This window comes from Syngnathoides biaculeatus, chromosome 3 (assembly GCF_019802595.1).
Source record: "Syngnathoides biaculeatus isolate LvHL_M chromosome 3, ASM1980259v1, whole genome shotgun sequence".
Lineage (NCBI taxonomy): Eukaryota > Metazoa > Chordata > Actinopteri > Syngnathiformes > Syngnathidae > Syngnathoides > Syngnathoides biaculeatus.
In genome coordinates this window covers 18,370,520-18,385,046 of record NC_084642.1, presented here as the reverse complement: position 1 = coordinate 18,385,046, position 14,527 = coordinate 18,370,520, and the positions used below count along the sequence as shown (strand labels likewise).

The window sequence follows — 14,527 nt, the reverse complement described above, 5'->3', positions numbered from 1 at the left end:
TAAACATGACTCTGGAATGCTTTTCTGGAATGTGTTGCAGCCATAACATTCTCAGTTAATGATTATTTGCAGGAGGCACAGTGGAGCAGCTGGAAAGCGTTGGCCTCACAGTTCTGAGGTCCCAGGCTAAATCCCGGTCCCGCCTGTGAGGAGTTTGCATGTTCTCCCCGTGCCTGCGTGTATTTCCTCCGAGCACTCCGGTTTCCTCCCACATCCCAAAAACATGCAACATTAATTGGACACTCTAAATTACCCCTAGGTGTGATTGTGAGTGCGACTGTTTGTCTCTATGTGGCCTGCGATTGGCTGGCAACCAGTTCAGGGTGTACCCTGCCTCCTGCCCGTTGACAGCTGGGATAGGCTCCAGCACTCCTGTGACCCTTGTGAGGATAAGCAGCAAAGAAAATGGATGGATGGCGTTCTGAATTTTTGCTAAAAATATAATTTATCAGTTTGAACATTAAATATCTTGCCTTTCAAGTGGATTTGATTAAGTGTAGGTTGAACACAGTTTATAAAACATACTCAATTTATATGTTTAACACAATGTCCCAACTTTAATGGAAGTACTTAGGTCAAAAGTTGATTCCACATAATACATCACCAACCACTGTCCAATATAGATTTTTTTAGATCCATACATGCAACACAGTGCAAAGAAAGTGGTCCACAAGTCACATACAAAACTGTGACCCGATAATTTATCCGACTGTACAAATACAGTTAACCAAATGAATCCCAACGTAACCCATGTTTCGTATTTCTATTAAAAATGCCAGCAAAATACAAGCATGGGTTTGTCTTTAGCGTGTTATGAACCAATGAAGCGCAGTCACAGAACTCATCCTCAACCCTATAGCCACCAGCCACAGAAACAAACAGTCGCATGCAAACCACCACCAAGGCCAAACAATGACAGCAGATAGTGAAAGATTCATCCTTCCTCTCCTAATAAACTGTGCTAGATACAGTCTGCTCTTAAAAGTTGATAAAGCGAAAACAGCAAGCCTGACTGGTCTTAAACTGATGATGTTCCACTCCAACCCTGTAGACGGCAGTGAAGCCCCTTCTGGAGTTGACAACTGTCAGAGGAAAGAAACAATGGCAGCAAAGCTTTGTAATCATATTAAACTAAATAGTTTTAGTTTCCTCTTCAACTTTGTGACATGCAAATAAATACTAAGAATAATGGTAAACTAAAAGACAAAATCACTTGCTTTGAAAAAAAATTAATTGACCAAGCCAGGTTTTCCGTCAGTCTTGCTTTTGAAATGGAATGACACGGATGAAGTTGACCTAGTAGTTTTTTGCCTTCAGTTTTTATATCAGAAACCCATTTGAGACTTCCTGTAAAAGCCAGAATTTTTGTAATTTTTTTTCTCCATGTTAAATAAATACGTCAATGACACAGAAAGAAGGGGGTGGAGGTGGACATGAAAGTCGACCTAGCAACCTTCCATCTTTGGAGTTAGAATCTGAGCTGGATTACAGGGAGAAAACTGCCCAATATAACGTCAATCAATATACTGTACAGCCTTTGCTCAGTTGTTTCTTGAAGAAAATAAATGCCAGGTATTCTGTTATTATGATGACACAACACCTGTGTGCGTATAGAGCTGTATCACTGGGTGGAAGCAAAATCTGGGTCAATTTCCACCTTTGCTGTGTTCCGTGTAAATGCCAGCTCTATTGTCACGCCTCAGCTGTGCCAATTGTGTGTTAGCCATGTGAAATGGGCTGGACGAAGACAGTTTTCACATGCATAAAATCACCTAAATGTGGGATTCCGTGTCCCTGTGTGAAAGCACACAATCTTCTGGCCATATCTTGGGTTTGATGGGTTCTGTGCAAAAAGTAAAGTGACAATTATGGCTTGCGTAAATTGTTTGCAAGTGGTTGGACTTAATCGCATATCTAATCATCTCATTACGGGATTCTGTGTTGCCATATAGAAGTGCAAATGTCTAACTTTACTGGGTTCTGTGTAAAAGGTGCAGGCATGGAAATTCACACTCCTGATGGCTCAATTTTGAGCAAGCTAAGAGTAAAGTAGGACAGAAGCAGTGCGATATGGCTTCATGAATATGGGATGCTGTGTAACTCTATGAAACTGTAAACATCCTGCTTCACAGGGTTCTGTGTAAAAGGCTCAGGCGGATAAACACCAGTAATTTTGTTGATGATCCGACTGTGAGATGTGGCTGTGTAAAAATCTGCACTTTGCTTGGTTGTGCTGGGTACAGGGCGCATGCTGATAAATACCAGATTTGTAAAGCTCACACTTGGTTGTAAAAGACATAAAAGACAGGGGGGGGGGGTCTGAATGTCAGATCTTTTAATACACCACTCCACTGTGTTCATTAAAAAAGTAGAGGTCAAGAAATTACAAATTTTGCCCAATCTCACAGGATCGGCTCTGGCAGGCTGACAGACAGACAACCTGTCACGCTTCTGGATACTTCCTTGTTGACATTATTCAAAAATTCGGCCAGAAATGAAATGATAATTGAGGCGAGAGGCGACACAAAAGACGCAAAGTTTTACACGTTTGCCTTCAATTGACAAAACATAATCCAGAGCATGCCGAACCATCTTTACACGAATCCTCTCGCTTCCTACACAAACCCTCACAATGCGTCGACTACCAGCTGTTTGCTGCACAACCACAACGCTGCCATATTACAACAAAGTGTAAAATTTCTATAACTATTTAACGAGAAAAGTTCGTTTCCGTATTCCCACGTGCCAGTTCCAGCCAGGAAACCGAGGTCAAGTCGCTTCCTAGCATCCTACAAGACACCAATGGCTCATACTAAACTTCTCCCAGAATCAGCCACAGTTTGTATATTTAAAAAAAGAATTTCGTAAACTACTAATTGGGAATATTGACTTTCCACTGCGGACGAGTCAAAATGTGAGGGGGGGGGGGGGGAGAGGGGGGTTCAAGAAAGAGGGTGTAGGTCGGGGGGGGGGGGGGGCGACGTCGATGGTGTCCGAGACAACAACCACCATGCCGGGTGATATTTCCGGGGCTAAGTTTCGGTTTCATTAGCGAACTAAAGGCCACCACGGACCGTGCGAACGCCACAGGTCGCTGTCAGTTCAGGACCCCGGCGGACGAGCTACACTCCGGCGAGGAAAACTGCGCCAAAAGTCCGGGTTCGGGTTGTTCGAAAAGTGCGTGGAACAAGTGCGACGAGGCGAAGCGTTTGACAGCTTCCTCTACTAACGCTTCAAAGGAACGGAGTGGCGGCGGAAGGCGGCGCTGGCTTACCCGAAACGGAGCCGGTGGGAAGCGACGCCAAACGTGGACCGAACGCGTGCGCGTTCTCGGTGAAGTTGGGTCCTCAGTGGGCGACCTCCAAGCCCCAAGCGCGGCCACCAGCACCGCCACCACCGCGGCTGCCGCTGGCTGCTTCTGTGTTGCTACCGCCGCTGCTGACGTGACTGCCGATAAGGGCACATTTGCATACTAGTGACCTCCTCCCTGATTGGACGTCCGGGCGTTCGCTGCAATTTCCCTCCGGAGAAGTGCCATTTGAAAATGAAAATGAAAATTAAAAATGACAAAAATACAAACGCTTTCCCTCGGTCCGAGACAGCGAGGCAGTGCTGTTCCACCCACACTTAAAAGCGCTTGATTTGATCACAGAGTCGTCGGGGCCAAAGTCCCCGTGTGTTGTGGTGTCGTGACACGGCAATACATAAGATGGCCGCGTTAGAAGCCAAAGAAGCCAATCCGGAGAGCTTTTACTTTGGCACATGGACTACAAGTCAGTCCTCCCATGCGAACATGTCAGGGGCCCCGGAGATGGGGATGGCCTCCACTACCGTGGGGCAATACGGACCTCGAGTGGCCGACTCCGCGTATTGCGACCGAACGTGAAAATACAGTCCAGAAATTTCAACAATAGTGAAAACCAATTGCTACTGGAATGTAACTTCAATGCTGCGTTCACTTTACATTTTTTTTTAGTTGTTTTGTCAACTATAACAGTGGTATAAAGCAACAGAATAAAAAGAAAACGATCCCAATAAAGGAATAAAGATGAATAACATTTGAGAAACAATTTCAAAACAAACAAATTCATAGTCCCAGAACTATCAATTTCAAAGACATACTGTAGTTCATTTAAGAGTGGTAATGTAAAAGCTTCACAAAGCTGTTCATACTACTTTCAATGTAATAGATTTAGTTGTGGGACATTATTAAAGTATAAAATAACCCAGATTTAAAAAGAAAAAAAGTCTACAAATCAAATGAAAATTGTATTCATATGCCATACGTACCATTAAATTAGAAGAGATTATTGATTTTTAAGAGATTTAATTTTGAATGTACATTTTGATGGTCAGCTGCTTCCACAAAACTCAGTCGATGCATTTTCACTCCAAAAATCACCAAAAGAGGAGGAAAAAAAAACCCCTCCACCTATCCCCTCCAATCAAATGCATTTAAAAATCATTTTTAACTGTTGGCTCTGGAACAATTAAATATTTGTTCATTTTACTAATCTTGAGCTTTTGACTTTTTTAAAAAAAAAACTTGTTTAGGAGTTATTTCAATAATACTGTCCTGTTGGGTGAGCCCGGTGTCACAAAAATCATTTTTTTAAAACTAATAAAATCTTATTACATTTTTAACCCTTGAAACTATAAATAGGACACTGTATTCTCATCAATTTACATTCATTTTCTGATAAAATCCCCCACCAAAAATCAATTAAAATCAGCAAACATAAAATGGAGATATTAAAATCAACATTTAGAAAACATGGGCAATAAATCAACCTTTATGTCAGAGAAATACATATACAAATCTCATCACCTTATAAAGAAATATGAATTGGTCTGTGGGTAAATTTTTTTTTAATTCAAGTAAGGTAAATTTGGTTACCTTTCACAACTTTAAACAGATGCAGCAGCCTGTCAGCACCAATCAGATATGTTCACATCATTCAATCTAATCAAATTAAATTAAAAGCAAACCATTTTCACATGCTTTTTGACAAGATAGTGAAAGAGTAAAAAAAAAAATATCATGAAATTTTGGGAGTCACATGGAACAGAGAGGGTTGATAGGGAGGGGGAAGAGAAACAAAGCAGTTTTTTTTTTATTTAAGTCAAACCTCTTAAGACCATTTACACACCAAACCTTTAATAAGTACACCAGAAAATGACATGCATGTCCTTACTTAGGAACATATTTAAAACCAGTCTGCATTATAATTAGCCAAATGACGTGTTTAAAAAGAAATCATTGTCAGAAGAAAGTAAGGATGGAGGGGGAAAAAAAAAAAAAAAAAAAAGACCAGTTGAAGGTCCGGTCTTCGCCCATCTTTGATTGACATTCCTGGCGAGATAGATAAAAACAGTCCTGAGCCGAGAGATTATGAAGTCCACTGCACGCTTTTTGGACTTTTGGAACAGTATGTAATCACCGAACCTGGCCAGCATGTGCATATGGACCTTGAAATATCCACAACACTTGCTAGATTCTACTTTGGAGACATCCACTTGTCATCCTTGCCGTATAAACTTGGTTTCAGTTTGCTAAAGCTGTTGGCGGGTGAAGCTTTTAAAGCTGAGCAGTATTCATAACGTCCTTGTTTGAAGATCCGACTCGTAGATGTCTTGTGGTCTGCGGTGAGGGCACGTCCCACTTGTGGCGCCGCACGCGTCGGTTCAACTCCGAGGAGGACTGTCGTCTTTGCTGAAGGGCTGTGTCGACCCAGGTTTGACCCAGGACAAGCCGGAGCCCTGTGTTCCCTTGTAGGGGTCCTCAGGTCGTCTCTGGCGGAAACGACTAATATTAATGCTCCACACAAAAATATGATGACGCTTTAGTGTGAAAACACCGCAACACTGAATAAATAGTACTGTAACACTGTGTCCACACTTGTCTTTCAGAGTTTTTAGTTTAAAAATAAAAATCTTGCTTTTATACTTTTAAGTATTTTCGGTTTGCTTGTTTTTTTAATATAAAAGATTGCAAGTTGGAAATCACTTGGTGTCTTCAGTTCTTCCAATAAATATTTTTTAATATAAGACTGGTTGTCTGAAATCAGTTTTATTACATTGTTTTATTATTTTATTTTTGTAGTCCTCATTTCCTTATTATGCACCTCCCCAAAAAACATCTATGGCTGACTTTTAACTCAGTACATCTTCTTTTACTACCGTACATTCTTGTAACAGAGAGAGCCATGTCATGTGGTTTGTTGTGATGTGTTTTACTAAACCTACACTTTTACCATATGAACACAAACCGATATCATTTACAAACCTGATTCCTGACTACTACTTACAGGTGTTAAAAACACCCCAGAATATATAGAAAGTGCAGGAATTCTTGATGAACTCCACAATGGACTCACTCACTTTATATGTGAACATTCGCTCTTTTGCTTCCTCATGAACAGCTGGGTTCCAAGGAGAAAAGCTGCAACACGTTGGGAAGAAGCAACATTATTTTTCCGCGCACTTCAACCGAATAGACAGAGTGAGGACAGCCCATCAACCTTATTGCGTAGGGATCGTCTATCTTGGGCTGGTCAAACAGATGACTGTTGCATAGTCTCACGCTGTCCACCACTTTGCTCTTGAACAACTGCACATCCTTCTCGTACCTGAGCAGGGAAACAGCTATGACAACTTTGGGTCAAAGATCACGTGATGTATTGGCCACACTGCTGGACATGTACAGAAAAAGCCGGATTCACACTGCATGGTTCAAGTGATGTGAAACAGTGCGATGGTGGTTAGTATGTCTGCGTCAAAGTTTTGAGGTTGTGAGTTTGAATCTCAGGTCTGGCCGTCATCTGTGGGGTTACTGTTGATTTTCTCCGAGTACTCCTGCATACTCCCATATTCCAAAAAGATGCATGATTGGTTAATTGAAGAGTAAATTTTCTATTGTTGTGAAAGAGAATGCTTATTTGTTTATGTGCCCTGTGATTGGCTGGCAACTAGCCCAAAGAGAGCCTCGCCTCTCATCCGACGTCAGCTAGGATAGGCTACTGCTCACCCACAGCCCGAAAAGAGAAAAGCGCTAAAGTAAATGGATGGGTCCGAGGGAAGACCCTATTTTTTTTCCTAATCCTGTAGGGATTCAATTGGAATTGGTCACTTGGATATACAGTTTAAAAGCAGCTTTAACGATAAGACAATGTCCACATATGCAGCTGCCAGAGTTCTATAGTAGCCCCATACAAGCCGTTTGGTGGATCCTTTTTGCTTTTATTTTAAAGGACATAAAAACAGACTCACAGTACAGCAGCTTCTGGATTGAGGGGTTCTGAGGTGGTTATCTTGTAGAAAATGGTACGTGCATACATGAGAATTTGCCAGATATGGTTATGATTCCGCCTAAACCAAAACACAAAATTGTACATATTATACTTTGGTGTAAGGCGTGTACATTGATTTTGAGCTCACCTCCATTTGGTAAAAGCTCTTTTGATGTCAAGCTCGCCAGAAACAGGGTCAACAACAGGATGGAAGACTGGCATGTCGAACACTAATTTCTGTAAAACATCATAAAACCAAAATCTGAAACGACTTAAAAACACCATTCGTTGTAAATGGGAGCTATTCAACCATACAAAGAGTTGACGTCATGAAGAAGGCCCATCTGGATGAAACAAACAAAAAGTGTAAGACGTCCTCAATCCTGCTAAAGATTAACTGCTCAATTTTCTTTAAAGTGGGACTGTCATCCCTATAAACATTTTAAAATAGATATTGTAATGAAAAATACATACAGTATTCCCTTCAATGTCTATACGAAAAAAAAAAAAAAGTGAGCGGAGAGCGCGTCATCCATGCACAAAGTTGCGCAATTGAGTGTCCCTCGATATCCAAGTGGTAGGTTAGGGGTTTAAAAAAAAAAAAAAATGATATGATCTTAAGATGTGCACATTTACTCATGAATTGCTTCTTAACTGACCAACCAAAACATTACTCACCGGACAATCGGCATCTGGATAGTTATCTGGGATATACACAGTGAACTTGAAGACTCCATCCTGGTACAAGCCATGTCTGATGAATATGACCCCAAACCACACTGAACACAAATTACTCAAATATTACCAGGAATAACAATTTTGTTGAGATTACGTGACAAGAATTCCTTTTTCTTCCCAGCCATGCTTTAATCATTTCAACATATTCCATGTATACTTACTCAGTGCTGACTTGTACGATGGCTGCACATAAATTCCAGGAAGTTTCTGCTTAATCACGAGTGTGCTGTAGGTCACATGACAAGCAAATCAATTAAAAAAAACATAAGGGACTAAACATACATGTAAACTAAAAGCAGTTTCTCATGCGCCGGCCGGGCAACTTACAACTCAGCCAACAGGGAGTATTCCAAGTAAAAGGGGCCGTAGGGTGCGTGGGGGATGTTTGCAGAGTGGGCAGGGCTGCCCAAGGCTGCCGCCTTGATGATGGTGGCGGCATTCTTAGGGATGGCTGGAAGCTGCTTCTTGCCAAACGGCAGCCGGGGCGGGCTGCTTTTCACATCGCCCTGTCCGCTCTGGTCTTCGCTTTCAGGTCTCTGCAGCGTAACCCACAACACAGCTCAGCATGAACACCAACACTCTGCACTAACTGAATAAAGAACAGTAGCATAATTTACTAAATATTTACCTAATTCAAAAATTGAAATTTTTGAGATTTTGCTTCATACATTTTTTTTGTTATTAGATTTGAATTCCTTTTAAATGGTTATCTTGGTTTTTGTCTGTACTTTGTTCACTGTTCTTCATTAGTAATATGAATGCATAAACTACACGATTTAGCTTATACTGTAGGTGAAATTTTAGAATGAACCTAAAATGCACTATCTAAACGATGTTTTATAACCCCAAGCGGGTGTGTGCTTCTTCGTTAGCTAGGGAATTCCAGCACGGAGTTGCCTGGTGGGGACGTTCTGATGGTCCAATCCAGTAAATATGAGATTGGAGGTAAAGTGGAGGGGTTATCGGCTCTGGATTGCAATGCAGCGGTTATCATAGTTCAAGGCAAGGAAATGAAGCCCATCTTTTTGTCTGTATGTTCAGAAACAAATATTTGTTACCAAATACTTCACACTGCTGCATTTTAAAAATGTCCCAAAAAAAAAAATGCAGCGTACAACAAAGCTTAAAAAACAAAAGCAGATAAATTGTGCAATGTGATATAGTAACAAGTTAAAAATTACATTACATCATAGCACATGGTCAATAAAACAGCATGGGAGCGGATGTTCTGTATAGCTGGAAAACTTGCATGAAGAAAAAAAATGTAATTCTCTAAATGCCAAGACACAGGGAAAAGAATTCTTACTAAAATAATAAAATAAATATATGCTTAAACCTGCAGATGATTTATTCTCAAATTTCTCTTGTAATTGTAAGGCTTCAGGTTCAGGTCCCCCATTATAATTTCGAGCTGATAAATCACATCTACAAATATATGGAAGCTTTTGTTGTACAATTTGGGCGTCACCTCAATAGCAAAGCAAATGTATGAAAAAGATTTGAAATTTAGATATATATGTAATGTATTAACTTGAAATCTTGGATATCAGAATCAGCCTAAATGGCCAAGTATCTAACAGCACACAAGGAATTTGTCTCGGCAGTCGGTGCCGCCCTGGTACGACATTAAGAACAAAGATCAAACAAACCAACGAGAACAAACAACAAGAGACATTCAGTTAACAGGAACAATTCCTTACAAGAGTCACACATGTGCAAGATGCAGAGTCTTCTTCATTTAGAGTAGTTAAGAGTATGTCAACGCCCCACATTATGTTAAGCTTGTACTATTGCATGTGATAGAAACACAAACCGCGTGGGGCAGTAAAACCTTGTGATAGAAATTCAAAGTTCCTGGGCTGGTTGGTGGAAAACCCCTTCTTGTTAGAGAACTGCAAGTTGTACCAAAGCATTAAAGAATTGGATACGTGCATTCAAAAGTTTAGATGGCAATTTAAGTTCAACTGTCAGGACATTTGAGCATTTTAGGCTCATCCTAAAATTTCACCCAGAAGCCGAATAGCTCTACCTTTAGTGGGTTGTGTACCGTCAAAAGATGGAAGAAAGGATCAGTCTATGAGGATGTGTGCTTTTACCATTCTACGGGGTGACACTGCTCCTCATCTTGTATGACCCTTGTCAAATGTGCAGCCATTTTATTACTGGTGTGAACAGTTAAGTGGAAATTTCACATTTATAACTACATGGCACAAGACACCACAACTGGAAATAGATACTTGTTGCAAGTGTTAAGAATGTTAGATTGTCACTGAAAGCAGAGCCTTATCCTTAAAAGTGAAAAATATGGCGACAGCATGCTAAACTGAAATATTTGAAAATGGGTGTTTGAATCTCAGCTCAGGGCTTTCTCTGGCACTTGCAAGCTGTCCTTCTGCCGGGTTTCTCCAGGTAATCTAACTTCTTCCCACGTTTCAAAAACATTCATGCTAGGTTCAGTAAAGAAGCTGAATAGTCTACATGTGTAAATGTGGGTGTGAATGATTGCCTTTCTATACAGTATGTACCTTATGATAGGTGAGCAACCAGTCCAGGGTGTGCTCCACCTCTCACACATAAAGTAAGCTACAATAGTCTATAGAGCTCATGCACGTGACGTCACCATTTTCACGGCATCATATTGCCGGTCAAAAAGAGCTGCTCGACAGTGTGGGGGACATTCAACCGGAGGAGAATATTTACAATACCAGAGACCTGTTGTGCTGTTGGTTGTCACAACAGACGAGACAGATCTTCAAAGAGATCATTCTATAGCATAGCAGTTGAAACGACCAGAAATTATCAATGGATTTTGGCAATTAAAGGTGATGGATGGTGCCAAACCAAAATACACACGTCTTTGTACCGATCGCTTCATTTCAGGAAGGAATTATTCTTCTCAATCTCAAATTAACAAAACATATTTATAATGCCAAGTTGGCTCATTTGAGAACAATGCTTGTCCAAAAAAAACTGTCGCAGAGGTGTACGGAGGTTAAGTGTGGCCGCAATCGCTTCCATGTACGTTCCATGGAGACAACTCTATCCTCGTCCCCCCTACCCCTTTAATCATAGTTAATGAATGAGAGGTCGTGGAAAACCTGGGGTTATTTATTTAAATACTGGTATTTGTATTGAATACTAGCGGAAAAGATCGATGGATTCCGGCAAAGGTTAACGTGTCGCTGAAGACACTTCCGCGTTCACAAGCTGTCAAAACCGACACTATGTGGGATTTATTCCTGATGAGAACAGATCCAGCAACAAAGTATTCGTATGCGTCCGCACTTTTATACGCTTTCAAACTTTTCCGTGTAAATCTCAACGACTTACTTACCAGATCCATGTGTATATCCAGTTGTCCAAGACAAGTGGAAGTGAATTAACAGTCCGATTTCTTATCAGTGAAAACAGACTTCGGCATTAAATAGGGGTCTTCTATGCCGAGTATATCTAATTTTTCCACGTACCGTCATTTATTTTCACCTTCTAAATGTCTGACGGTATCGGACAAGACTCTAGGCGTCATGTTACAAGGCATATTTCTGTGTCATCTCCAACCGACTTAGCATTGAGCAATGCTTAGCTTGACCGGCAATATGGCGGGGTAAACAAAAATCACGTGATTTTATGACGTAGGTGCATGAGCTCTAAAGCTCACCTGTAACCCAAATAAATGGATGAATGGACAATATTTTGGGCGGCAAGGTGGTCAGCTGGAAAGCGTTGGCCTCACAGTTCTGAGGTCCCGGGTTCGATCCCGGACCCGCCTGAGTGGAGTTTGCACGTTCTCCCCGTGCCTGGGTGGGTTTTCTACGGGCACTCCGGTTTTCTCCCAGATCCCAAAAACATGCAAGATTAATTGGAGACTCTAAATTGCTCCTAGGTGTGATTGTGAGTGTGGCTGTTGCAGTTGGCTGGCGACCAGTTCAGGGTGTACCCTGCCTCCTGCGCGTTGACAGCAGGGATAGGCTCCAGCACTCCCACGACCCTCGTGGGGATAAGTGGCTAAGAAAATAGATGGATAATATTTTCATTGTTTCCCTAGAGGAAAATGTAATCTAAAATAATCATTTAAATAAGTTATGACTGCAAACATGACAGCTTCACGGAAATCACAACTTCATGAGCCTCTAGGGTTCGTACAGCAAACATGTCCCACAAGACACCATAAAATCCTCATTGTTCCACCAGCAGGGGTATAGTGCAACAACTGGTTAGAGCATCTGCCTCACAGTTGTGAGGACCAGGTTTCAAATGTTGGTCCCGCCTGTGTGGAGTTTCCGTGCCTGCGTGGGTTTTCTCTGGGCACTCCGGGTTCCTCCCGCATCCCAAAAAACATGCACTAATTGCAGACTCTAAATTGCCACGAGGTGTGACTCTGAGTGCGACTGTTATTTGTCTCTATGTGCAGGGTGTACCCAGTCTCCGACCCAAAGATAGGCTCCAGCACTCCCGCAACCTTTGTGAGGATAAGAGGATCTGAAAATGGATGGATTTCCACCAGCAAATGCCTATATAGCTCAATGTGAGGAATCGGCTCATTGTAACCCAACTTACTACAGCCTGTTTCATTTACATTACCTTACGACTCGTATTGGCAGACATGCTCCAGAAGGGGTTTAGGTTCATTACTCATGAAGAAGTTCAGTGTGGAGTCCCCCCTTTTTCTTAAGTAGGTCCCCTGGCAGGTGCTGGACAAGCCATTCAGGAAGCAATTTTTGTGTTTCTGCAGCTAAGGACACATAACGAAAAATTGGTGATAAAACTGTCATACTGACCGGAAGTAATGTATCTTTGTTCATATATCTATGCCAAAGATGTATGGTGACAAACAGAAAAATTAAATGTTTTTCTTACAGAAGGTATAAGGTTCAATTAACCTGTTTCCACCTTCTGCCATTAATACAACAATAATAGCTACGAGTTTTACTACACTGGGCCAAATGTTAATTGAGATGTAAGGTTAATTAAATACACTTAAAAATAGATTGAGACGCGATTATTATTCTGTCATTCCATCCCTTGTGTGACATGCTGGGTTGTAGGCCACGAGTTTTATTCTTATGTAAATGTTTTTCCTCAGCTCAAAAAAGGTTTGGAAAGGCTTAGATTCTTTTACTGGTATACCCAGCACACCAAGGGGTGTTTGACATGTTTCGAAAACTCTTTACCACCTAATTCATGCAATAGTCGGTTGAATATGTGAACGATACATGTACAGTACATTTGAAAACTTGGTCGCTGAGCAGCAACCCTGACAGGCTGTTAAATTTTAGTGTCATTCGCCTAGTCGGGGGAATTGTTATTTGCGTGGATGACTTCTAGTTCTTCATTAAAAAGGTGTTATTTTGAAGAGACATTATCTATTTATTGCTCAAAACGACTCTCAGGGCTGTTTTAAAAACAATCTGACGTAACCTCACCTGCTTCCTTTTAGCGTTAGCCTTAGTAGATGTAGCGTCGATGACAACTTGTATGCCGTCCGAATTTGATGCTAGAATAAACTCACCGTGCTTAACAGGGACACACAATAACCCACTAAAAATGTTTACCTTGACTCGAGTGGTACCAAAACCTCAGGTGCTCGCCATTTTCTCGGGTATAAACACGGCCAAACTAGCTTGTGGGGCTTGTCGCTAAACACTTTGACAGCTGGAGCTCAATCTAACTTGCCAGAGGTGGGCGTTTCTACGGGCGAGTACGCATTATCATTGGTCAATAGAAATGACGTTCGGGTATCGCATTGGTTATAGCTCTGTCATGCGCGAAACAAAAACAAGATTTGTGCCGAGACCACAGCGACGACGTGTGGATGAAACTTTTTTCTTCTTTTTTTTTTTTTTTAAGAATACTATTGTACTAAACTGGCACTTCGGTGAAATATGGAATATTTCAAGAAAGTTGCCGAGAAGACACCAAATTACGTCCATCTGGTAACTTTTTGGCAAACAATTACGTGAAGTCACAGCTATATCAAGACATTGCACTGAGAATATTTAGCACTATTGTTGTTAATTCTACATCTGATAAAAAAATACAATAAAAAATGAAAGAAAAAAAAACAGTCCATTGGTTCTGGTTCAGGCGGCTCCTTGAGTTATTTCCTCACCTGGATGCTCTCCACCCAACCTCAGGTCCATCTGTCTACATTATTATTTTCAACGTTTGTGTCATTGTGTGTAGGGGGTTAGGGGTCATGTAAAGGACTATGAGGACGGCATGGTGGTTCAGCTGGTAAAGCGTTGGCCTCACAGTTCTGAGGTCCCGGGTTTGATCCCCGGCCCCGCCTGAGTTTGCATGATCTCCCCGTGCCTGTGTGGGTTTTCTCCGGGCACTCTGGTTTCCTCCCACATCCCAAAAACATGCAACATTAATTGGACACGCTAAATTGCCCCTAGGTGTGAATGTGAGTGCGACTGTTTGTCTCTTGTGCCCTGCGATTGGCTGGCAACCAGTTCATGGTGTACACTGCCTACTGCCCGTTGACAGCTGGGGAAGGC

The 14,527-nt window shown here is 41.6% G+C and overlaps 2 protein-coding genes across 6 annotated transcripts in view; both read right to left on the bottom strand.

Annotated features, from left to right (window-relative positions):
• The window catches only part of chd9 (chromodomain helicase DNA binding protein 9), a 111,289-nt gene extending 107,401 nt beyond the window's left edge, over positions 1-3,888 (bottom strand). For 3 of the 4 annotated variants that reach the window (XM_061814649.1, XM_061814651.1, XM_061814653.1), the window contains exon 1: positions 3,275-3,887. The gene's annotated coding sequence lies outside the window, so the exon portion shown is untranslated. Of the gene's footprint in view, positions 1-3,274 lie in introns of all 4 variants that reach the window. The other variant, XM_061814650.1, reaches the window with a different exon arrangement.
• Positions 3,889-4,854: 966 nt separating this feature from the next.
• On the bottom strand, positions 4,855-13,720 carry aktip (akt interacting protein). Of its 2 annotated transcripts, XM_061814657.1 has the most exons (11): positions 13,580-13,697; positions 13,451-13,521; positions 12,609-12,759; positions 8,355-8,563; positions 8,189-8,253; positions 7,968-8,068; positions 7,438-7,526; positions 7,270-7,368; positions 6,522-6,629; positions 6,382-6,442; positions 4,855-5,793 (listed from the first exon to the last, which is right to left on the bottom strand). In XM_061814657.1, exons 3-11 carry the CDS (start codon positions 12,654-12,656, stop codon positions 5,686-5,688), a joined length of 888 nt encoding a protein of 295 aa, XP_061670641.1. In that variant the 5' UTR covers positions 12,657-12,759; positions 13,451-13,521; positions 13,580-13,697; the 3' UTR covers positions 4,855-5,685. The 2 variants fall into 2 exon arrangements, with proteins under 2 accessions (XP_061670641.1, XP_061670640.1); XM_061814656.1 differs by lacking the exon at positions 13,451-13,521 and having other exon boundaries at positions 13,580-13,720.
• Positions 13,721-14,527: the final 807 nt, after the last annotated feature.